The sequence below is a fragment of the Cyrtonyx montezumae genome, unplaced genomic scaffold (assembly GCF_038088225.1).
Source record: "Cyrtonyx montezumae isolate F1298 unplaced genomic scaffold, pur_monq_1.0 scaffold_6, whole genome shotgun sequence".
Taxonomy (NCBI): Eukaryota; Metazoa; Chordata; class Aves; order Galliformes; family Odontophoridae; genus Cyrtonyx; species Cyrtonyx montezumae.
Genome location: NW_027072067.1, coordinates 14639293 through 14666352, shown reverse-complemented (window position 1 = coordinate 14666352; position 27060 = coordinate 14639293). Strand labels below are relative to the sequence as shown.

The window sequence follows — 27060 nt, the reverse complement described above, 5'->3', positions numbered from 1 at the left end:
CTCAGGTGGTAAGGATATGGTGATTCATGCTAGTTTGATGAGTTTTGTAATCTTCCCTTTTCCTTCCTTTGAAAAGGAATTTGGAAATTGACTAGTTGCCAGACTTACTACACAGCTAATCTATGCTAAATGAAACAACATAAAAAGAAATAGTAGAGCAGAGAAATGTTAATACTTAACTATAAATTTTACATACGTGCATTTGAATGCTTATGTATGCATGTGCCCAGTGGATGCATACGCACACACATGAATACCCACAAGTGTCAAAATACTTCCCATCCCAAGGGTGTCTGGTGGAAGAAACAGCTTCCACAGTGACACACATTGCTGAATCCATAAAGTTACGTGTCCAGATTCAGCTCTGCAAAAATGGTAAGAAGTCCAGGATTTCAATAAAATCCTTTCTTGAGATCTTGAGCACAGAGAAGGGTTTAGAAAATGAGCTGTATAAATGACCAACGAAATAAGGAGCAGAAAGCTGTTATCACCTCAAGCTCTCAGAGAGATATGCAAACCACTTAAAAGTTTGCCCATGGTCAACAGAAACTTTTGATAGAAACACTTTGTTACCTGAAACTACTGTTCACATATTTTCAGCAGCAGCTTAGGCCTTAAACCCTTTTGGTTGCTGCCCTGACATCCGTCTTGCCTTTTCTCCTGTTTTTCCTGACCTTTTCCTTTCTTGTTCCTTCATTTTCCTGTCTAGGCTCCCAGCAGCATACACAGGTTTGCCTTTTCCCTGGGCTGGTGCTGGAGATGAGAGCCAGTAGCTTCTGAATTTGCCTCCCACCTTTACCCAGCTCCAGCTGCTCTAACGTGGGTACTTCGGGGTGCTGCATTATATGAAAATAAATTGCATGGAGAATTACTACTGAGATTAATTGAGCTTACAGTCCCATCCAGGAGCATATGCCCTCTTGCTGTAATTAAGATAATCCATTGCTTGAAACAGAAGTTGAAATACATGCCAATTCTGTCAGTCAGCTGTGCTGTTATTGAAGATTTTACCTCTTGGAATAAAAAAAAAAAAACACCAAGATAATTCTTTCCTTTCTCTCTTCAAAGGTTTCATATTCAACTATTTTATTCCAGGCTTCTGTTTAAATTGAAACTACTACAGCATTTTATGCAAAGAGAAACCAATCTCAGAGGGGAAAAAAAGAAGTACCAAATTCAGATTAAAAAGCTGCCTCTCCACGGATTCTGAAATATGAAAAGCCTGGCTCTGCATGTAAGATTAATGACAGCTGAAATCAGGGAAAGTTTTACCCTAAGTATCTGCTGTTCCAAATGCTGAAACCCTAATTTCATCCGGTCGTGCAGCAGGTGCACGCTGCTCCCTTCTTCCCCTGCACTGCACAATGAGATGAACAACAAAGAGAAATAATACCTATGCTTATAATCAGCCCACATCACTTCGTGACAAAAAGGTAATTTCTCTCCCTGCATATCTTTTCTCCTCACTTTTATATGTGGTAATATATTGGCTTTGTTCACTTCTTATTAAGAAATGCAGATACAGCACCAGTGACAGACACTTGTCTCACATGGCAGCTTACAAACGGAGCTATTCTTGTACTTTACATTGTAAGGTTTGGTTTTTTTTTGAAGAATGGACAAAATGAATATTCAGCCCATGTGCATTCAGAGGCTCTGTACGTGCCAGGGAGCATCCAAGGCTCAGTTCTGCAGCGGGAGTCATGGGGACATCTCCAGCTGTGCCTTGCAGGGAGCAGCACTCTGAACAGGGAAATGCAGGAAGCTTCCTGCAAAGCAGTGCCTTCTTTCGTGGCTGCTTCAGGATTTTGTATCTTAATAGAAATTAATTAGTCAAATAGTACGAGCGCTTGCTCATCTGAAAAGTGGGAAGGAACAGCCAAGTTAGCATGGCTTTTGAATACACCTTGCAGAGGGAATGGAAAGGCTCAGAGACATGACAACATAGCTGTCCTTAGCACTTCTTCCACCAGGATTTCACGTGGTTTCCAAGCTCTGCCTCAACATGGTGAAGCCCTGCAATGATGGAAGCAGAAGCACATTCCCATCCCTGCATCTTGATGGATTGTACAGTCTGCTCCAGAGGACACAGGCGGGGAGGGTATCAAATATTTGGGAAGAATATTGGGTTATATTTGTGTCTTCTGTGATGGAGAGAGAGGAGTGGAAAGTTTCCTTCCAGTTTCTGTGGGCAGTGGAATAAAAAGGAGCTGATTAATTGTCTTGGGACGGTCATAACCTTTTATATAGCTATAAAAACAGGTTTCCCTAAGACTAAATAAACTGGACCCGAGAGAGAGCTCTAAAGGCACACACATATATTTATTATCACTGTTTGGAAGGAAATTCTTTGAAAGCTAAAGAGCTCTATAAATTTATTTCTTAAAGTCATCGTATTTGCTATTAGCTTCAGATAGAAAAAATCTGAGAAAGCACTGTAAGTCTGACAGTGCTTTTAAATAAATAAACAAACGTAATTCTTAACTTAGACAATCATTGAGGCCAAGTTACTGAGGTGTCCAGCTGTGGAATTTAGGAGACACACTGAGATTGAGGGGAAAAAACCACAGCAACCATCTCATCAAATAGCTGTGAAATGGATTAATACATATAAAGTAAATATATATAATCTGCACCACTTTGTCTCTATTTCAGGATGTTAAAAGAGATGGGTAATAAGGACACACCTTTGCAGCTTCATCTCCCCTTGTAGGACCACACCAAAATGTCTGGTTGTATCGAATATTGTACACAATATTCATACTGCATTTCCAGTGATGCTATATAAAGAATGTTCCCTTTGCAGCATCCTATACAACACTTCTGTAGTTGTGTATGTGTTCTACTGGCCATGAAATTAATGGCAAAATCTCCCTCAGAAGCAGAAGCTTCCCTTCAGCTGATACAGGTCTTTTCAAAGCTGCCAGTGGCAGAGTTTTGAGAAACTCCACCAAGGTGCTATTGAAAAGCCCTTTGGACTGACTAACAAGACAGAGTTGAAAATGATTTATGTACAGAGTCAACTTATCCAGTTTGAACAACTATGTAAAAAATACATTTTTTATCTGAAACTCCTAGAATCCTATTCTGGCTCACACAGAGGTGGACTTTTTTTTTTCCTTTAATTAATACTTATTTACTTTTAGTTATAACTAGAATTGCTGTCTTATCTAATTTCTTAAATACCAGCGATGCATGGTATGCCTGCTTTCCAAATGCCATCTGACCATTTCTCAGGAAAGACAAATTGCAAGCGAAGGATAGCTTCCTAGGGATAAAAATGATGCAGATCCACTCTGGATTTAGGAATCATGAGGAAAATTCACTGCTCTGATCCTCCTGCAATCATAGTGGAGTATGGAGAGAAAAGCAACCACTGCAGCCTCCAGTCTGACAGTGGTATGAATCTTCAGTATTACAGCAGATGGACTTCAGCCAAGGCTGTAAGCTATAAAACAAAGTATTCTAAAAATACCAAAAACTCACTGCCCTAATTCATCTAGAAGGTGATGACTGCAAATACGCTTTACAATATGCACGACAAACAAGGGTAGAATCAAACATTAAATCCACAAGCACTTTACAATGCAGGACTTCTTCCTAACCAGAAATGCAATCTGTTATCCTGCTAATTTTGATTCTGTCTCTTCCTATCTTCTTCTTTTTAGTGGTGACTAGATATGACTAAGAATTAGTTTGCTCCATTTAATCCTAATTCATGCGTGTCTCAAACTTCCTACCTTATCTGCCATTTCTGTGTACCTATAATGCTATAAGCAATAGTTCTCAAGATAGCAAATCTCTGCCTGCTCAGCGAGCGGTACGGGTACACTGAATTGTTCCTGTAGAGTTTTTCCATGGTAGCAGAGGGACTATCATACAAGTTAGCCTTTGCTTATACCAGTTGACCAAAGAAGAAAGTCAGCTATGTGTTAATCTAGAAACGTATATGGGATATGGGAAATGTATATCGGATATCATAGAGAGACTAATTTAGTGCCTTTGAGTCAGTGTAACTTGAACAAGACTTGTTGATTCTCCTAGCAACCAAAGTTCCTTTTATACTTTTATTGGCAGAAGTGTGAAACACAAGAGAACCTCTTCTCCACGGGAAGCATCAAATGCTATTATAACTGCTGACACCACCCTGGCCACAGATAGATATTCAATTAACCAACTCACTTTTTGGCCGTAGGCTTCTGCACACCCTGCTTGTGATTCAGTCCCCTATACATAGGGTAGGCAAAAACACCAGCCCTTCTCTCTACCTGTTCATAATGTAAGGATGTGTATACACGTGGACACAACACCTGAGTAGCCTGAACAGGTTAATCTCAGCCTGTCCTGGGAGCTTGGACTGTGAGTCTTGTACAGTTCATGCTGCTCTGTAATACAGATCATAAGTCATCCCTTTGCAGAGGCAAACATTGCAACAGCCAACAGTACAGCTTCAGCACAATCAACCTCTGCTCTTCTCTAACTTTCCTTTGGAAAATATATTCCATAGAACAGCCTGAACTTCAAGCACAACTCCTGACTCCACACAGGTTCATCCAAAATTCAAACTTGGGCAACTTTGTGCCACAACCTCCGCCCTGGGGAGACCATACTGGTGCTGTTTTCTCTTTCATGGTAAATGACTATTTTCTTTTAATTCAGATGAGGTATAGGACCTTACTTTGACTATAAAAAGAGAAGTGAACATTCCCAGCTGCAAGGGCCACTAGCTCCAGAATACAGACACTATTGGAATCTCTGTTACTAGCGATTCAGAAGACCAGATCTGATCAGTATTTGCCTGGGATGGGGTGTGATTATACTTAATTCTGCCTTTGAATCAGGAAATAAGAATAGGTGACCTCTTGTGGTCTGTACTTCAGTGAGAACAAAGCATTTTAGAAATTCTAATTAAATTCACAGTCCACATGAAGCTGGAATACACACTGGGCCACAGAGGCTTGTGGAGTCTCAGAGTGGACCCAAAGATATCTAAGTGTCAACAAAGCATGCATTAATGTAATTAGTTCCTAACTGTTTTCAGCATCTAAAATCTCCCTCCCCTTTCCTCCAATCCGCTAAGGCAGGAGTTTCTAAGCTGAAAAGAGAATCCCAGAAAACTTCAGCCTTGAGTTATACCTTATCTGGATTTCACTTCTTGGGATATCTTTAGAAAACTTCATTCATTGCCACACTCTTAATCAAACTGAGCAGGAATGCACTGCAAGCACAATTTATTCCTCATAACTGTCAAGATGCTTTTATTTTGTTCTCCCCAAAACAAATTCTGTGCTACTCAAACTCACGTGACAAGGAATAATTGTGAAAAAGGCAAATTTATGTTTAGCTCTTTTGATGATTTGGCAGATTTGAAATTTGCACAGACAGAAAGACAGAAAGCACTGCTGTCGTGTCCTGTCCCCCACCTCCCCCATATACCAGACAAGTAGAATCAAAGAGCTCCCTGTAAAACACCCATTAACTACACTTCACAATGGAGAGAAATGTGGACAAATATGGATCAGAACTTCAGTGCAAATCTTGCTGTAGGCATTGACGATTTTGAGCTGGGTGACTTGCCACACTCTAAAGATATTTGGTTTTCAGAGAGTGTATAGATCAGATCTCTTAGAAAATGAAACTTCTATGAAGGTCTGTCCATTTGGTGATCCATCATTATGCACCACTTCATAAAAATCTCAAGTAGACTCTTCTCTACTCTAAATGCTATTTCTGCTGTAAAGCTGTGCAAAAGAGGCTATATTCATTTCTTGTCAAGAACCTGAATCAACACTCCTGGAAAACTCCCATTAGCTAGAATGTGAATTGCCTCATGCCAATAGGTTATAAATATGGAATAGCACTACTGGCACAGAACTGACACTATTGTGAAATATGAGGAATGCTTACCTTGGTCTATTTTATTCTATGTGCTGCTTCAGTAATACAGCTTCCAAGGCCTACCAAGGTTTGCAATAATCCCCTAATTTGCATCAAATGTCTATCCCACATCCGATGGCTTTTTAATGTCTCTGTGATTCCAGAGGGCAGTGATACTAGACACAGAGCTTTGGCAGAAGGCCACCTGAAATACGGTGTTTCCTTTGCAGCATTTCATTAGCAAAAGACTAGGTAATAGAGTGTTCATGGAGGTGTAAAATGATAATAGCACTGAGATATTGATTTATAAGGAACTGGTTTTAGATTACAGCAGTATAAGCAATACTTAAAGGCCGACAGCAAATAAAAAAAGTATTTGAATTATTACTGGAGAGAGAAATGTGAAACACAAGGAGCCACAAACTGAGTAGCAGTCTGGAGACCAGAACAAGGTGCATCATCAGCTCGGGGAGCCCTCGAAGGGAGTGCAACATGTCAGTTTGATGCTAGACCTTAGTAAAGGCAATTAAGTCAGTTTTTTTTGCAGGCAAATTAAAAAGAAGAGAAACTTTCTCAAGCAAGCTGGTGGAAGAACCAAGCAGCCAAGGACAAGGCTATGATCTCCATTTCCATTGGCTATAACATTTCCTTTCTGAAGGAAATGTGATGTTGATGCTGCACCACCAGTGAAAATGGAAGACTAAAGGGACAGCTAAACCAAAACAGATTGCATCACTCAATCACCTTTCTTTCTGGAAGGGATGAAGATTAATCAAGATGGAACTAAAAGTGTGTCTTTGATAAAATGCTTAAGAGGCCACACTTGAGCTGCAAATTATTTGCATCAACTAGAGGATGAAACTGTAGTTTTCCACTATGCTGCAGGAAATAGTGGCTTGCTAAATAACTCTTTTAACTTTCCTCTGACACCTATTGATTATAGTCAATAGAAATTAAGAGTAGAAGGCAATTAAGTTCAACATTTAATGGTGTTCTGCTCCTGTTAATTTACCACCTGACCTGATCAATACATTGCACTAGATAACAATCTATTCCAGCTAGGCTGGTTCCCCCAGCATCCCTTCCATTAAAGTTATTATAACGACAAACAAGTAACTTTTAATCAAAAAATACATTTAAAAATAATGTGTAAGATAATTAAAAATTGGATTATTCACAGTAGTGGTGAAAAAACAGCTTAAAACTATATTGATACATACAACAAGCAGCTTGGACTTTGTCAAAATATTGGATAAGCTACAACCTTAGCCCTGCAGAACCCTCTGGAAGTCAAAATATCAAACGAGTTTTAAACAGCTCACACACAGAGCAGCATGAGAAAAACAAACAGCCCAAACACCTTAATCTAGAGGGCAAAATTGCAATGTGAAACTAAAGATCAATAGCAGTGAAAGAAACAGTATTGTGCTGCAGTTTCTTTTGTTCATAGCAGTTAAGGTCTCCAGGTGAATAAACACAGTGTAGGTTTAACACAGAACGAGCTCTGTCAAAACCAAACAGAAGTTCTGAGTTGATTGACATTGGAATAGTGTGGTACAGGACCTCTCTCCAAAACTCAGCAAGAACTTGTAAATTCTACTTAAACATTCAAGTAAACAGGAATGAGTCAGCACTTGGCACACCTCCTCTATTCCCAAAGGTAGCACCTGAGAGCTGGAAGCTTATCCGCCCCTCACCCTAATTCTGGGCAACCATCCTGTCACCTTCTGCCCTGCAGCTCCACGCAGTACTGGGTATCCTTGGTGAGCACAGAGATGCTTCTGCCAGCAAAATGAATTCCCAAATCAAAAAATCTAGTAGGAAATAATGACCAACAGTACAGCGTGTGTCAAGCAATGGAGCTTTTCTTTGGAGAAAGACCTCCTTCCAGCAGCAGAATCATCCATCATCTCTCTCCACATGTGCATCTATGTGCACACATGCATGCTGAGGAAGCTGGCTGAATTTCATCTTTTTTTTTTTTTTTTGCCAAAATTCAAGGTATCTGCATAAAGTCAAAACAGAACACGATGAACCTTTCTCAAAATATCCTCTTCCTTGATCGTCTACATCTTTACCAGCACTCACTGCATAACCAGCACACCATTAATCACTATGGAACATTTTCATTTCTTTTGACACCCAAGAAAAATTGGAAGGAAAAAAACATTTTTGGATGGGAATGGAAAGCAGCCAGTAGGAGTATCTCCTTTTACCTTAGGGCTACCTAAAATGGAGCGTAAAACAGGACTCCGTTGTTCTGCCCCTCACCCCTCTGTATGTGTTTATCTCATCCTTCACAGATACAGCAATAGTTATATGGTTTTAATACATTTAGACACTGCACAGCAGCATTTCTAAGAAAGGAAGATTACGGTCCTGTGCAGGGGAGAAGAAATCAAGCATAGCCCTCGTGGTCCCTGCAAAACTCCTGGCGAGAGCCTCCTGGCATCACGGGGCTGTTCTCTTAGTGAAAACAAGCAAACAAAAAAAAAATTACTGTAATAATTTCAGGCACCTGTCATTTTAGCTGAACAACATGGTAGGAAGCAGCAGCATCTACATTCTTTGATATACTGCACTATGCCACGAAGTGAGCGAGTGTAAGAGTAGACAACCAAAATATGTTGTACAGGCAGGACACCACTCTTCCACAGCTGATTTATAGTCCACAGAAAGCTAGAGTTAGCAAGACCTAATATTTCAGGGAAAGCCAGCAGAACAAGCCCACAATCCACATCCTGAGCACAGGGATACCACATAAAGCCTTGCCCATAACTCTGCTCAAACCTGCAGGCTCAGCAGAACCAGGCTGTGCTCTGGAAGGCTCTCTTACTTCTTCTGGGACTTGTCAGCACTGTTAATGCTCCTAGCTACACATTTCCTCCAGATTCACGACCACCAGACAGTCATATTTAGGAAAGGAAAGTAAAAAAGTATCAAGACCAAAATAAAAATCTTGCCAAACGCGATTAGTCCTCCCTGATAAGATGTAGATATCCACTTAAAACAAACAAACAAGCAACAAACAATCACAGAGCTGGCACTCATAATAGTGGTGAAAACGCAGCAAAACAGGTCAGTAAGATCCAGTTGATCCTTACAGGATTTCTATTAATAATGCACTGCTAAAATCAAGAAAATGCATTTATCACTTTGCATTTTTAGCAGCATTAAGTAACACAGATCCACATGTTATATTTGTATCTTATCTCACGCTATGTAAAGCAGAGCCTAGGTAATACTTCATAGTTAGCAGTTTATTTGATTTAGGAATGTATTTTCCATCCATGAACAGTTTGCTTACTGAGGACGTTGATTACCCTTTGGTCCTTTTAGAATTATTGGGTGAAAAATTTCAAGACATTTTGCTTTCCAGCTCCCATAGCAGCATTTCAGATGTTCACTACTTCAAGTTCATTGACTGAGTTGAAGTCCTTTGCTCTAAACCACTACCAATTTACTCCTGTAGTTCTGCTACCTCACAGGTCATATGTATGGATTAGATCCGAGACCTCAGGGGTGTTTAAAAGCAAGAATTTCTATTGCTATTTCTATTGACTTAATAGTAATCCAATAATAAGTGATTCTAATCCCCATTTTCTTTCTAAATACCAGGCTACTTTTCTTTATAAATACAGAGAGGAAAGGAAAAAAAGCCCTAATTAAAGAAGGTTAAATCAGTAGGGTAGACGATCCTTACAGGGTTTAAATTATAAAAGCACTCAAAGGCAGTTTTTCTTCTATGCCAAATACATTTTTTAACAATTAGCTGTTATATTATTAGCATTTCTGTCCCAGACTTCCACACTGCATCACACGCAGATACACCCAGACTTTTCATACCATTTCTCCTTACCTTTGCAGGACTAACTTCCTCATCACTGAAGAACAGGAAAAAGAAGGAAGGAAGGAAGGAAGGAAGAAAAAAGATTGTACACATGCATAAACAACACTCAACCTCTCACTTTACTCTCAGCCTCTCTAGTATCTGCTTGGCCAAAAAAGCCTCAAGGTGCAAAGTGCTTACAGCTTCTCCCCACTCAGCCCCTAAGAAAGACCTCATTAAACCTGGGTGGGAGTTCTCCCTGTAGGGCTTCTGTTTAATCACTGATTTTGGAAACAACTACAGAGCAGTGGGAAGCTGCCAACACTAACTTCCTAAAGGTTAATACTTATAACTACATTTTGGCTGATATTTTCAAATTTGCCTAAAGGGAATGGATGCCTAGTCCCCATTAATTTTAATAGGAACTGGGCAGGAACAGTCCTTATGGGGCTCTGACTATTTCAGCCCATTGCTGCTGGTGACATAAGGTTTGATATTGCAGGAAGCTGATTACTTGCTGAGAGTGCTGGAGCTAATACAGCTCCCATATTTTGACTTGAAAACTGAATAACTAAATGCATGAAGAGTGTGGCTGTACTTACCATAAATAATTAGTTTAAAATTAAAGTAGGTCACATGGAGAGGGTCTCAACCAAAGCTTGTTATAAGTGAATGTTCGTGATTCCTTCAGAAGTATACTGATTCAATACAGTGCACACATGAAGGCATAAAGATCTGTATGTAAGGATCGCTGCATTCAGAGTTAAAGCTTTCTAATTCACATTATCAGTTAATTCTTTTTATTAAGAAACTATCACTTTTGAAACTTCTTCCAGCATCAGGCAACAGCCAATGAGAGATCTTGGTGGTAGGTAATTAAGTTTGAATTTTAGGAACTTTGAAACCTCTCTTGCTCATTTTACTTAGCAATCCTGACTGCACACAATACATGTAGACTGCATCCATTGTAATCGTAGATCACTTCTGATCACAGCCCCCATCTTGCTGTGTGCTACTGAGCAAGCTCAGCTGGGAAATCTGCAAACTCAAACCGATGCTTTTTGTTAGGGATCCTCATTTGTGGGCACCAGAGATCATTTGAAGAGTGCAAGTCAGACAGAAGAGCTGTTATTTACTTAATTTGTGTGTGTGCAATTGCTGTTTTTTTTGCAATGTCCACACAGAACTTGCAAGTGGTGCTTCAGAGGATTAGTAGAAATGGATTCTACAATAATGCATTGCTATTGATCACCCAGGAATGTGCAGCTCTGCCACCTCTGATTAAAAAACTCGAAGTTGGCTTAACAATATTTAATTAATTTGTTCCGTTGTTAGAAGTGGTTTATCACCATGCTATTGTGGGTAAATTGATTATATACATATATATATATATAACAATTCTGTTCTGCCAAGCAATAAAAAATTACTGTATAGAATAAAGCCAAACTTTAACTAAAGACCTCAAAATGGGATGAACTCTTCCATAAAACTGCTTGGCAGTTTTGTATCCTTTCTTTTACCATCTAAAGCCACAATGATCACAGAACATTTATGTTTTCAAAACGTATTTCAAAACCTACCACATGAGCAGCCTTTATGTGATATAAGCAACAGCTATGTCATAGCTATTTTTTGGGGAGGTCAAATTCTTGCTATATTAAAAAGAAAGGATATATGCAGTTAGATGACTCTAACATATAAATGAATTCTTATGAGTCTGCTCTATGATTCTTTTTCTTGAGTTCTATCTGTGGCACAACTCTCCTCACCAGAATGCTGCACTGGTGTTTTATCAAGCAGCTTTAATCTCTGCCTCTTTTAGGTATGGCAAAACACCAGAATTATCTGGTGTTCCTACTGGGAACATCCTCTAATAGTTGGTTTATTCCAATTTCCAGCCTACATTTAATGATAGAGTTTCTGTCTATTAAATCTTCATTGTTTTCTTTGCCTTTCTCTTTCATGCTCCTCCATCCCTTACCTTCCTGCCCTACAGCTCTGTCCTTTTGGTGGAGGTTCCCTCCTTGAGCAGTCAAATTCTTTCTCTGTACTGAGCTCCCAGGATAATCCATCCCGTTTCATGGAGTGGAGGGTCCAGAAGTACACATCCATCCCAGGAAAGGGCCAGGATCATCGTGTGATGGAGAAGCATTATGCTTCTACAGCTCTGCCACAGAATCCTCACCTGATTCCCATTAATTTGAGTTTATAGGAGATTTGCCACTGTCCTCAATTAGGACAGTGCCATTTGCTTTTTGGTTTTGCTCCTGAACGATGGCTGTGCTGACAGCTCACCTTGCTGCTTGTGAATCCTGGGCACATGAGGAACATAGATATATAAATACACGTACTGACCACATCCATGCATCTCACAAACACTGCTGTATGCTTGCTGCCTAAGAATTGTAATCAAAAGGAAATGATTACACAAGAGCACGTATTAAAAACAATCCATCTGTTGTCAGAATGGCTTTTATGTACTAATGACAGTGCAGAATGCTTAAATCTATACAGCACAGCTTCTTTCTACACTGCTGTCTATTGCATGGTAGTTACAAAAGGGAAAGGCAGCACTTTTAAAATGATATTGAATTTTGCCATACTACATCAGTGCTTGTGCTTGCTTAACCTTGAGCAGTTATTGAAGTGAGCTAGGTGGTCCATGGAAACATTAACTGCCAAAGAGGAATAGTGCTTTTTTTGGATAGCAGATTGGCAAACTGCTTGCTGACAAATATGGATGGAGACCTGTTTCAAAATTTGCAGGGTATATACCTGCTGAGGAGGAGACTTGGCAAAAAGTCTAAGATTTGAAATAAAGCTTTTGCTTGCAATGTACTTACTCGATTCCTAAATGTAAGGCAATTCTGTGATGTTAATGCATGAAAATCGCCCAAAAGTGGCTATGGGCAGACAAACATCAGGTCCTACAGCTACCTGCTGTGCTCTGGGAGGGGAGACTGGAAATGTGTGTGATTGATTTTATGGATTATCAATTCTCTGAAATCAATAGAACACCTGCTAACTTGTCTGCCTCTAGTTGCAGTGGCCAGATTAATCCATGGAGTTCAACACAATGGACAATCCTCACACTAAATTAGTGACTCATTGAAACTCACTGCATCAGTAAAAAGAATTAATGATTCATATTCTTCTTACAACGATTTGGTCATTGTCTCTTTAAAACTGCATTCAGCAATAGCTTCAGGTTCTTGTCTCCTAAAGAGCAGCGTTTTCCATTTTTACTTAATCATCCATTTCCTCTGTGTTCATATCCTAATCCTACAAAACGCATTCCAGCCTCGTGAACTACCTCCTTATTTACAGACACAAGGTGAAAAGAAAAAAATCTTAATGCTCTGCAACTCTCCAATCACGAATTTTCTCCACCACGTTGGAGACGCCTGCAGACAAACAGCATTTCACAGCCCTGGCACACTGAAAACACAGTATCTGATGCAGAAAAGATGTACGATGTGACCCTATACAGAATTAGCCACTGAGAAATATGGTCCCTCCTGACAAAGATAAATTATCATCTGAAATACTGCAGAGGCTTGGTGCGAGGAGATGTAGTACAGATGCTAACCTGACCTAAATGTTTCTCTGAGCTACTCTTGGCCACTGGTTAGCTGAACACTGGCTCTTGACATTCCCTAAGCACCGTAGGAAGGATTAATAGCCAGTCACCATTTTTCCATTTTCCTAAACTCAACAAACCATGTCCTCATTTGGCATAAAGCAGTGGTTCTCTCTGGATTTCCACAGCTGAAAACCTGGCTCTGGGTGCCCAGTGTTTTCTGGATGCATTTTGATTGCTGTACTGATACCATGCACAAGTCCCCTGTTCCATGACACAGATAACCTCAGTGTTTATTTAAAGGGAGAGTGTAAAGGCTTAAACTTCCTGAGCTGTCACACATCCTATATCAGCTGGCAAGATTGCTACACACAAATGTGGTAACAAAGCTCATTCTCCAGCCAGCTTGCTTCCTCTGCCTCCTAAACTCCTTTTCCTGTATTATGATTAGCACTTAATTCCACCTGTAGGACAAGAAAACTCCTACTGCTTTTCCACTTAGCCTCTCTCTGGCTTATGAGAAGCATTTTAGAGAAATGTTACTTCCCTCTGTATGATCCCATGCACCTTCCCACAGCTATGCTGCCGTGCTGGGCTCTAATTTCATCATAAAGTGGCTGCCTGTGCACCTTGATGGCTGCAAGGGTTCTCCTCCCTCGTGTGGGCACTGAAGCTGCCAGCTGGGGCATGGGAAGTGCCTGCCTTCCTTGTGCAGGTGCAGGTGTAGCTACACAGATGGTTTTTTCCCTTACAAAAAGGAAAAAAAAAAAAAGCAACAACAAACTAGGAATAAAAAATGTTTTCCTGTGGAAGAAAATCATTGGGATTGAAGAGTGCACTCTGCGTTTCATCAGGGGTGGATTAGTCAGCTCTTCTCTGGGCTTGGTATTAGAGGGGTGATTGCTTTGCTTTGCAGGAAACCACGGTGTCAATCGGAAAAGAAAGAAATGTAGGATGTGGGTAGGGAGATAAATTATAGTGGAGATGAAGATGTGCTCAGGTGATCTCAGTAGCGTCACCATCCTCACCCCAGAGAGACAAGCTCATCCGTCTGCTTCTCCCCAGTGCCTGGCCAAGGTCTGCAGGCAGCACACACACGGCACAAATGGGAAGGAGCCTCCATGCAGCCCCTGCTGAGAACTTCTGCCCACATTGCCTACAAATTTGGTCCCCAATATCCTCCCGTGTTGTGCCTCAGCCACCAGAGCATGCCTACACTTCTGAACAGCACTGGGTGTGCTATGGTGTGCCACGCAGAGTGACCCTCCACAAAGTCAGCTCCTCTGCACCAGCTGCAACATCAGGGCAGCACCAAGGATGTTTTAAGAAGACATGTTTCCAGACAAAAGCAAAGTCTGAAAATATTCCAGCACAAAGTTAGGCTTCTCTCTCTGCCTCTATTTTACAGTGTATGCAATACACTGTGATTTTCTTCTTGAGCTTACTAAATGGGTGTCAGTAGGGAGCAGATACATTTTTTTCCTCTTCACAAATGAAGTCATCTGAATTCACCAAATCAAAAAATACGAGACTCCCGCTCGGTTCCATGGTGCTGCAGAAGGACAGGGCTATAGATTTTCCCAGGAGTGTGAAATAATTTACCAAGCCTGCTCGTTATTCATACAGACAGTGCATTAATAATGTTGGACCCTGAGATCTCCTCTCATCTAGGCTGAAGCACAGCTAGAGGGATGAGAAGCTGATTCCTTCCATTGCAAAAAGCATCTTTTTCCCTTTTTTTCTTCAAGAAATAAAAATTGATTGAAAGTATTTTCACAGACTGGGAAAAAAAAAAACAACAAAAAAGCTTTTTGGTGATACCACCTAAAGTACACACAAGATAAATAGAAAACCATCGGCTTTGTGACGGCAAACCATTTTCACTCGATGTAAGTGCTGATAGATACAGGATTATATCTAACAAAGTTTTTGCTAAGGATCTGACTCAAAGTCAATGGGAGTCTTTCATCTGACTCTGCAGGGCTCGAATCTTGCTCTCACTCTGGGAGCTTTTCATATTTCCTGTGCCCATCTCTCGCTGGCATGAGCTGGGGCAGGGTGTGTGGGCAGAAGCCAGCTTGGACTCCTGCAGGGGGTGAGCAGGAGCACAGCCCTTTAATTATGAATGCTCACTTTACAGCTGGCAATCTGTCCATAATTAAAAAATAAAATAACTTAGCTCTTGTCAGCAGTGTGAGTGCAATTGCTGCCTGCCCAAGGAGTGACCTATGGGCCATGACCTTTTCATTTGTAGGCCCTGGGTAACAGCAAAGGGGCAAATGCCAGCAAAGAGCTCAAGTGTTGATGAAATGCTGTCCTCTCCCTGCTCCTAGTAATACACAGGGAAAAATAACATGCAGTATCTACCATCAGTAGCACAGGGAGAGTTGTGAGGTGCTGGCCCAGAGTGGCATTAAAAGTCATGGTGCTCTCAAGAGTCATAAAGACTTGTGTTGAGTTTGTTAGCACTTTCCTGACAAAATCTGATGTAAATTCACAGGACTGCATGGTGGCTAGTGATGGATGGTCCTCAAACTAATAGAAACCTGAAGTATGTACATGCAAGTGAATATTTCATCTATTACGGAATGATTTGAAAGCTGATGTGCTCCAAGGCCAGGCTAAGAGAATGGGAAACACTGGGTTCATTTCATTTTATTGTTCCGTATCAGTGAGTGATATCCCTCTGCCCTGATGCATGGCTGGTATAAAGCAGGCCAGCAGCAGGCATGGGGAGCTAGCACACTGATCCTGCTTCATGGGAGCTAACACCTTAAGTCCTGTATTGCTGACAGCATGGAGGGGGATCACTCAAACCTCGGCAGTGACATTTCCTAGAGGAACAACTTGGAGAGAGAGATAATGCACAGAAACTGGGAATAGTTTCAGTAACATCTTCCTCCTTTCTCACTGACTTTGACCAGAGCTAAAAAGCCCTCATTTCCTAAAAGCCAACATGCACACCCTGTCTGATGGTCCCTTCTTGACCAATTTCTTAAGGCAGCGCATGTGCTCTTCTTTTATTGCACACTCTGTGGTCCAATCAATTTCACAGAGAATTGTGTAAAAAATGCTGACTGGCTCTGACAGAGTTTGAAAGAAAGCAGAAGAGTGGAGAGAAGGGAACTGGGAATTCAAGCACTACAGAAATGTGTGCCTGAGAGCATCATTAACCATAACACAGTAAACTTCAGCATTGTTGAACAAATTATGTATTATTCAAGGCCTTGAAGAACACATGGGCATAACCACCTGCTGAGTGTATAGAATGGCTCAATACCTCCGTAAATGATATGGTAACAGGCACATTGTTTGCTGTATAAAAGTGACAGTACTAAAATTATGAATATTTGGTATTCCTGTTATGTTTTTTGAGCAATGATGTGAAGTATTTGAGCTGCGAGAGTATTTTTAAAGCTTCTTTTAATACTTACTCAGAAACCCCAGGGGGTTACTTGCCCTCTGTGCCTACTTTCTCCACTTTTGTTGCTTGTGCCCAGACTACATCAGTGTAGAAAAGGTATTCTACACCTGTGACATGAGTGTACAGATCAGTTCCCTGCCGTCACTTGCTCACTGCTGCTCTCTGGTTCACACAGCCAGCTTGATTCATGCTACAGAAGAAAATTTTACCCTATTCAGATAGGTGATATCAATTTTGCATGAAGATTAGGTCAAAGAAGAATGACGGGTGGGCATTACAGTCCTCACACAAATATGATAGTGTTGGTATAACCTTTATGTTTGATACTGTCATAACACGGTTATTTTAAGGCCTGTCTGAAACCCTTATCAAACCCCTCAAAAGATGTCAAGATCTGGTAGAACCACCAAACCTCAAGCAACCTTCAACCATGTATTTTAAAAAGAAGTGTTTTGAGTTAGTAACAAAGCAAAAGTAAAATAAAAACAGCTGTTTTTTGTGTGGAGTGATTCTGAATGCAACCTCCCAATAAATAAACATTTAAATATTTTAAGAACACATTGAGTACATCTAGAAAAGCTTTGAACAGAGACTGCAAAAGCAATTAAAAGCCACATTATTTCACATGTCCATGCTCAGTGCTTAACACAACAAGAAGGAAGATGAGGCAGATTTTAGGACAGTGTCTACTGACTGAGCAGCAAGGAGTAATTTGTAACTTCTGAGGCTGCCTCATCCGGGCCTCACACTGTTTTTTATATGATGAGGTCCCAGACAAAGAGTTTGCTGGACTGGGCTGGAAACAATGCATGGAGACACACAGCAACGTCCTGTCCTTCCTAGCATAAACACTACACAACCTAAATTTTAGGGGGAGGATTGAATACATAATAAGCCCTGTGTACTATGACAGTGTGCTACCCACAATAAGAGACAAAAAGATGATTTAGCATCCCTGGTGCTTATTGAAAAGGTTAAGCTGACTACTACATAGAAAAGTATTGTCCCTTGTACAGGAAAAAGCATCAGCACTTCATGCAGTCCCACCTACGCAGATCAGCTGTGTCCTGGAGCAGTGGCTGGTAGGAATGGAAGGGAATGATATCCCTTCTCTGTGACATGAACTCAAACTATCAAGCAGCAGCCTTGATGTTTTTTCTGATACAATTGGACTGAGAAACACCAAAAGTTTTATTCCGATCCCATTAAGTCATGGCTTGGCTAATGGTATAAATAGGATAAGTCTGAGATTCAAGATCTTTTATACACACGACTAGGGGCAATCATCACCACCAATGTGACTCAGACTGCTGACATGGTATCTCCTAGTTCCTTACCTCAAAAGTGGTTGACCTGTTTGGCTGAGAGCATACTGCTGTCCCTGAACTTCTCCAGTAAAGTAATGGATCCAAATAAGCTTTCTGAATCATGGCTTGTGGCTGGAAATCATCTGCACTGTAAAACCCAATGTGGCCAAAAGGTCTCCATCCTTTCACTGCAGTAGGTGAACAAGGTAACAAGTTGTATGTGAACTTCTAAAGTGTCCACGTGTATAAAAAGAAATGGCAAACCCCAGACCTTCCCGTGAACTAAAGTATTGCCATCTATTATCTCCAATAGGAAGTTTCAGGAGTCTTGCCTTAGAAAGAACTGAAGTGCCTAATAGGTGAAAGATTTGACTTAACACTGGTCAGTATGTCAAAAGTCACAAAGCAAAGTCTGGGATAAAACAAAGGCCAAAGGAAATGCCCGTTCTATTAATTTTTACAAGCAACGTATTGGGCTTTTGAACTGTTCACCAGCCATCCAAAAAAGAAGCAGTGGTCTGACTACAACAACTAAACATGAAAGGGGAAGACATTCCTTTGTAGTTCACGTTTTCAGGCTTTGAAGTCACTGTGAATCTTACCAGTGACTTCAATGGGACTAGCTTTGCACTTTTATATTAGTCATTGTTTTATCCTTAACTCCTTTCAAAATTCCAGACAAAAACGTTTCTTTTTATTGTAATCCTGACAAAGCAATTAGGCTCCAGTCCACACCTGCACCCAGCTTTCTTTTATTAACACAGCACTCTTTGAGCTCCTCTCCTCTGAGCAGAATTATGAGATCTGAGTTAATGGTGTCTGCTCTACCAGGGCCCCTCTTTCTCACGACCCGCTGAAGAACATGAAACCTCTCAAGGCTTGTACAGCTGATCTTTGGTTAAGAGCAGCAGTAGATTTCACCTATGGTCCTACAGTTGTTTCTATCTATTTATTTATTTATTTATTGGAGTGTGCTCAGGAGAAAAGTTTCTTTTTATTGAGTTAATTCAGCGATAACTGAATGACAGAATGTGAAATAAAGCGCAGTCACTCAGAGGACCTTTTGTAGTGCATTTTTAGTCAGCATAACAAGGTGCAGATTACTCTCTCATCACTTAGACTTTGAAAGTCTTTTTGAAATCATGCAGTACCTTCTTTCAGTCTTTAGTATATAAACGAGATACATGTTCATCACAAGTACTTGCTGAGAAAACATTAGGTTCTCATCCCTTGAAGGTACCCAATCTTTCACCTTCTTAGTATTGAATGTAAAAACCTCCAAGTTTTATCTACAAAGTCCTCCAGTCTACATTGCCCATTGATTCTCCTGTCTCACTTTGGTACCTGATGTTTCCCAAGAAGAGCAGTGAGGAACTTCTAAGAACAAAGTTTCACATAGCTGCTGCGCGAAGGGATTCTGCAACACTGAGCAGCTCACTGACTATGGGGAACTGAGGGGAATTTTTGTGAGTAAACCTCTCAAATTTTTGTGAGTAAACCTTGGTGTGACCCATGTGTATAGTATAGCTTTCCTGCCAAGTTAAACAGACAACACAGCAAAGTTCATAAGTGGAATCTATAGACTTGAAACTATTTACTGAGTGGTACAGGTATAGAGACATATATACAGGAGAAGCTACTTGCCATCAACACAGGAAGGTCTGTTTCGTGTAGTCCCAGCCACTTTCCCAGGTAGACAGGAGCATTTTACTGTTTGTGATCTTTCCTCAATTCGATTCTTATTACAGCATCTATGTGCTGCTATAACTTCACACGTTCCTCCTTCTGGCAGAAAAAGAAAGGAAAAGAAGAAAAGGAGACAGTATTGACATTCTGATTAGGAAGAGCAGAAGTGGTTAATCAAAACACCTGGCGTGCTACTGTCCATGACTCTGCATGGCTTTTATGCAGCCAGTACTACAACACTATTTTTCTCCCATTGTGTGTGATCCTTACTAAGACAGATGTTGATATAAGTCTTATAGGAAATGCAGATTAATGTCCCTCTAGAGAAGGTATTTTTTTGCCTGTCATATATTAAAAGCTTCTCTGGCATCTGTAGACTTTTGAACTAAGAAAATAGAGTAAGTCACACTCTAGGCAAGAAGAAATGTAGGTGACATATTACCTATGTTGAATGCAAAAAATGAAATAACTTTTGGCTGATTTTATGCTTGTAATACTGGAATGCCTTTCTCCCATATATTCTCTTGTACAAACACAGGGGCTACAGGCATCTATCTAGAAATAAACCTTTTCTCCAATTATTTGATTCTATGCCAGCACACAGTCTGTAGTGGGTGACAACCAGTCTCTCCAAAATACAGGATGATGAAACAGCATTTCCCTTCACTGTCCCCTTCACAAAATGGAAAGTTTTAATCCAGAAAGCATTCTCTTTATGGGCAAGGCTTAATTTGTCCTCTATCTCATTGTCCTTTGTAATTAATTGCCATGATTTGGTTAGATGGAGAACACAAAGGAGTGGTAGGCAGAGAAATGATGGCTTAGGGTTCACGAATCTCTGGTGTCTGCTGCATATGCTAAGCACAGAAATGAACTGTCACATCTACCATTTCCCATTCACCTTAGCAATGTAGCACAAAGACTGTCACTTTGACATTCACTCTTCTACTGAAAAAGCTTTGAGAGCTTGTGAGCATGTGTATGTGCTGGTCCATATCAGGATGTGAATAATGAATTTTGGCCTTCCAGGATCATTCAGTGCATCAAAGCTTGTGAATGTCCATTAAGGTATATGAGCTTGGGTTGCGTGGTCTTGGGGTTAAGCACTGATGAGCCTGCAGGCTTGAGACAGGAAAATATTCACCTCATCTGGAAAGACATGCTGCTGCATGTAATATTTGTTAGGTACTTTTGGACTGCTGACACGGCATTTTTGAAAGCCAATAGGTAGAGAGATCCCAACAATTCAGAAAGCCATTATCTGACAAAAGGTCATTTAGTTGTCTCTTAGGAGCAAGAGGAATTGTGGCAATCAACTCAGTCCCGAATCCTTGTGTTTCCCTAAGAAATAGTTCTTCGCATAAACTCCCTGTTCCCCCATCCAAATCATATTGAAAGCCATAAAAACATTTTCATTGGTTTGACTCATCTTATGGTCACATTCTAAGAGAATGACTTGTGATTTTATTGATTGCAAATACAACAATAAAAATAATGTATGCAGTAATAAGTATTTCTAATTTTAGATTACAAATACTGTCTGGTAAATATCTGTGAATAAACGAAATGCTTCATTTTCTCTATTAATTTCCTGTATGAGTACTAATAACCACATGAGCTAGTCTTTCTCATTTGATTATCTATTCAAAATAATGGGTTGTAGTTGATGAGCTTTTTAACACCTTTAATTGTAACGTGGAAGCTCAAGTTGTTGCAGCAGTAAAGAATTTAACTCAAAGAACATAGCTGCTAAGGAGTGGCAAAACATAACAAAACCATAAAAAGCAATGTAAAAACCCCTTTTGTTACCACAGGATAGTCGTGTACATTAATTGGTACTTTTAACAGTGTTGACTATAAAAATATAAGAATATATATCCACAGTAATGCTACTGCTAACTCCGAAGATTACGCAATGCATTATGAAGTTTTCTCTGCAGCATCTGCTTCTCAGAAACATAAGAACCATAGCAGGGAATATTTTCCTTGAGCAAAAGAAAAATATTTTCTCCTTACTTCCATTTGTCTAGTTGCTCGAGCTTCTCAAGCTTAATATCGAAGATTAATTCCACTGAAACCATTCCATGGGAGATGTAGCATGGAAATAGAAACCCTACATGCTGCCAAGAGGTGAATCGTTAATAAAACTACTACTTAAAACAGTGCACAGAGAACATTTTGGACTTCACGCTGCAGAACACAAAGATTGTTTGTGCAGTGCAGGTGCATTATGACATTTGTTCTCTCTTGATGCCGTTTGCTGTTTTGGTGTTGAAATTACCCATGTCAACTTTTAGTTAAAAGGGAAGAAAAAAAAGGTGTTGTTCACAAGAACTGCATTTGGAGAGTCAGTACATTTTGTTCGCCTGCCTACAGCTTGACACTGTTTACTAAAGATCTCCTCACAAGAGGAGTAAATTTTATTGAAATAAAACATGTCCAGTCAAAAATGACATCTCCAGTCCTGTTCGGTTAGTATGGATTTCAACCCTCAGGGCACCCTTCGAAATTTGGAAACTGGAATGATGTTCCCCCCTCAGTTCCACTACTGTCATGGAAATGAGAAGAGATTCCAGATAGTGTAATTTTTCATTGTCTTCCCAGCTGTCATCAGCAGAACTCTGACAAATCACAGAAGCTAGCAATGTGCTCATGCTTATATTATACATAAAATTATACATCTCATAGGTATAACAGCTTTTTTGTTTTTTTTAAGATAGGAAGCAATAGTCAAAGACATTTTGTATTGCCCATCAGGGTTGACCTGGATGGTAGACAAAAAAAAAATGCATAAATGTATTTCAAAATTGATGGATTTTTAAAGAACATGGATTATTGACTCCAAAGTTCTCCTTGGGATCAATTCCCGCCAGTTATAAACGAATGCTTAGGGACTTAAATAACAGTTTGAATTACTGACCTGATAGTCTGAGTAGAGCAGAAGTTTGAATCCTTGTCACAAACAACAGAAATTATGCTTTTTTTTTTTTTAACAGTTCATGCTCTACTGAGCTAATGTGTCTCCTGGCTTTGTTTCTACAATAATGGCTTTATCCAACTCATTTAAGTCAATAGGGGATTTTCTACTGATTTTAAAAGGAGAGGAAATCACCCTAAACACGACTCATTTAAGAGTGTTCCTAATGTCTTGCTGACAGCTACAACCTCTGAGGTGGTTGTGTAGGTAAGAAGGCAAGAGGAATAGCTTTGTTTGGTTGGTTATTTGCTATTTCCCCTCTTCCAGGCAAACGGTAACATTAGAAATGCATAGGAACTCACAAATCAGAAGCAGTTTTGCTCTTTCTTCAAGAAACTTTTGAGATGAACAGAAATGTCCTGTCATGATCTACATCTTTTTGACAACAGCCATTAGCAGGACTCGATATGAGGAGCAGATGACCCCTTCTGAGCACTCAGTTCAGGATGCCCTGAACTCCGTGTAAAGGAAATTTGCTACCTATTTAAGCAAGAGGGACAGAAACAAATTCTGGAAAGGAATTTGGACTACCAAAGATCGCAACTGCCCATGGCATTATGACCGTCCTCATATGTCCTAGCTTCCTGGAAGTCTTTATTCTACATAAGTTTAATTACCTATCATTCTTACTGTAAGACAGGGACAGCTGTTTGTTACTGCCTGCAAATGGATTAATTCTAATTGGAGAACATCTAACTCCTGAAAACACATTCAGTTTTTATTTCTGTTATAAAGCCACCTTGAGTTTACACACCGCAGAGTGAAATATTTTATCCTAAGTATGAACCTACTGTGGATGGCTGTGATTTAAAACACCTAATCAGCTATAGGCACTGAGTGCATGCCTGGCAGAAGCCAAAAAGCCATCTTCTAGTCATCTCTGTTTTTTATATCTCTAGCTGAGAGGTAATAATAAAAGCATATTTTGCACTTCAAAATTATAACTTGCCTCTGTATTCTACCAGAGCCTGAACTTATCAGTAAACAAACATAAAAAAGGAAAAACAGCAGTACTGATTTGTGCTATACATTGTGGAAGTCATTAACTATGACTCAGGTAGCAAAACTTATACGTTCTCTCTTTGACAGTGATGACAATTTAATAGTATTTGACTCTACTGAGTTACACTGAGCATCCTGCAGCAATGAGAAAGGTTGTTTATCAAAATGATAAACATGTTTTCATTTCCTCCTTGGCTGCATGTATGTGATCAGAAGTCTAAGACCATCAAGAATTCACTTATTCTGGCCACCAGGCAGACATTAAGCTATTCAGGACCATCTGTGCTTGAAATGAGCTCCATTTAATGGACCTTCCTAGGGCAGGTCAGTCATAATGAATGTGCCTGTGCATGAATGCATGAGCAAAGCAGCGCTTGGCTGAGACTTCTTGGGTTGTTTGGCAGAGGCACAGGAAGCTGATAGATAAGATAGGCCTTTCTTTTTGGGGTCATATGCGTAGTGATTTTAGAATTCAGACCCTCTGTTGCATTTGACTCTACCTCATCTTCAATGCATCATGCAATCTGATTTAGCTGAAGGTTGTTGCAAGAAATTGTTCGTGTTTCTTGCAGAAAAACAGCAACACCCAAAGAACTTTTTATGCCCTGCCAGTCAGATTCTGCCCCTTGTTACACCATATGCTGTACACTGTAGGAAAACAAATGGTCTGAGCTCCAGTGCTATCATCCTATGTGATATCATACAGCCAGTGACATTATTCTGAAAAGTGCTTAAGTATACGCTGATGCTGGGTACAGACCTAGGGGGAATCACAAAACCCTTTAAACAGAATTAATGTTCTTTAGAATGAAATAATAATAATAATAATAACATGACAATAAAAATTCTTCAGATGCTTACAGATTTACTGCACAACAGTGGATAAAAAATTGCACGTTTGCCACCTCATGGCTTTATACAAACAGCCTAGAGAAAGTAAAGGTAATGCTGTGACAATTGCTAAAAAGGATTCAGATTTGGGGGCAGCAATTTGAAGAGTTTGTAGTTTGAATAAGCTTTGGAAACTTCCCAGGTGTAATTAATACATTCATACGCTTTAATCAAAATGTTTATGCCAGCTAATGTGCCAGAACCACAGACTACACTGTGCTCAGGGGAAAATATCATATTTTACTTTACTCTAAGAAATAATAAGCCACTACTCTACTACCTACAAAGGAACATTTTTGCTTCTAACAGCAATGTGCATACAAATGGAAAAACAAAGTCCCATGCTACTCCGTGAGCCACTTCATTGGTGAACAAATAAAAGACTCATCAAAGCCCCACTGCAATTATACTCCCATTTTTATTTTACACATCATCCTCTGACACACTGTTTCCGCTCCAGAAAAAGAAGGATCAAGTTTACAGGGCACATTTCTGCACACTGTGTGACAATGGCTGCAGAGCAATCAGGGTTCAGAGTTGTTATCCATTTTGCTGAAACTAAGCTGCAATGCCAGCAAATTACAGAACAGTTGAATTCGGCTCATGAACATTTAGTAACACAAAGGTACCCTCCAAAACAAAAGAAAACAAAACAAAATAAAACAAAACATCAACAAAACAAAACTAAAGAATTGTAGCATTAAGCCAGAACCCTGGTTTCTTATTCATTTTTAATTCTTGCTCATTATGACAACTGACATAAATAGAATCATGGGCTACTAATCATATGCAGTGTAGCAGTAAGAGTGGTAATTGTAACTCACTGCACGTGTTCTCTGAACCTCCTGGTTATACATTGCATTACTTTTGCCCTGGGGATCAGAACAGGAGGCAGTGGTCTGTTTCCTAACTTCATATTTATATTTTCATTAATATTCACTGTTTTTTTTTGTCATTATGTGGCACTATACTATTTTCAGTGTGAGCACTCCATGAAACACAAACAATTCCCACTGTGAATCATTAAGTTTTAGGTTGGGATATCTTTTTCATGAACATTGTTGTTGTGAGACAGTTCTGGAGACAGAGGGTATCTCCTGCAATGAAAAAGCTATGTGTGTGCAAAAGATCATAGCAAGCATTTCCATGAGGAACTAACAAAATTTGGCTTCCAACAGATTCGCATCTTCAGGTTGGGTATGGGAAAAAAAACTTCCAAAAAAGAGAGGTGAGGCACTGGGACAGGCCACCACCATCCCTGGTGGTGTTGCAGAGCTGTGATGTGGCACTGAGGGACGTGGTCAGGGGGCTGGTAGTGATGGCTTGGAGTTGGACTTGGTGATCTTAATGGTCTTTTCCAGCCTTAATGATCCTATGATCCTGGTCCATTTCAAGGTGCTATTGAAGCACCTTATGACGGTTGGGTGATTTAAAGAGTACATGTGGAGCTCACAGTTCAGCTTTCCTGGTGGGCGGTGCAACTTCTCCACTTGGTTCAGGGCCTAAATTCCTGTATCACTGATACAATGACCTTAATTCCTCATCAGACTAATCCCCTTGGCTCATCCTGACCTGTGCCACACATGATCTGAGTGTGGAGAACTGCTGGGGAAAGCAGATCCTCTAGAGCTGGAAGAAATTTCATAGGAGTTAAAAGCTTTGACTGATTTTAGAGTCAGAATTCAAAACCTAAGAAGAGCAATGTGCATTCAGCAAAGACATCTCTGGTTATTTACAGTTCTCAAAGTTAATTTTCTAAGACCCTTTTTGACAGAAAGGGCCATTTCCATGAAATCAAACTTTTCTGCAAAAAAAATCCATAACAACGAGAAGAAAATACTATCTTTAAAGTATTTTGTTCAAAGGAATGTTAATATTTCATTATTCCATTTGAATACTAACTCATGCCCCCCCTCTTTTTTTTTTTTTTTGCATTTGTACTTTATTTCCCATTCAATATAATAGCAAAAGCAGGGATATGCAAAGCTCTAATTAACACATGGATTTGTAGTCTTTTATAATTCTCTACTAATGCTCTCCCATCAGCCACAGGAGGCTTTTTATCTGGGAGATTTACAGATTCTTACACTTACACTCGGAACAGACTCTGATCCGCAATAGCTGATTTATTCAAAGAAATTAAAAATAAGTATTTTTTGAAAAGGAGATATAGTATGGATTCTACTCTCAAATTCACAAAGAAAACGCAGAGCACGCCAGTGTATAAGATGTGGGTGGATCTAGGGCAGGCTTATGGATTTCCATATCAAACCAATATACACACCAGAGAATAGGTCTTTCTACTATAGAGCCTTGCAAATTGATCTCCTGAGAAATTTGCACAGGACCTTATTCTTATGCATATTAAAAAAAAAAATCTCTCATAGATGAATCAAAGGAAAAAGCAGTGTCCAGGAAAACAAGGCAGGCTTTGAGCAGCTCCTGCCTCTGGCACATTGCATTTCTAATGGCAGTGTGATAACCAGT

The 27060-nt window shown here is 39.9% G+C and overlaps 1 protein-coding gene across 1 annotated transcript in view; it reads right to left on the bottom strand.

Moving 5' to 3' along the window:
- The window catches only part of TAFA1 (TAFA chemokine like family member 1), a 196099-nt gene that overhangs the window by 17350 nt on the left and 151689 nt on the right, over window positions 1-27060 (bottom strand). Inside the window, exon 3 of the mRNA XM_065749578.1 lies at window positions 19662-19802. Coding sequence (XP_065605650.1) covers window positions 19662-19802 — 141 coding nt within the window. The remainder of the gene's footprint in view (window positions 1-19661; window positions 19803-27060) is intronic.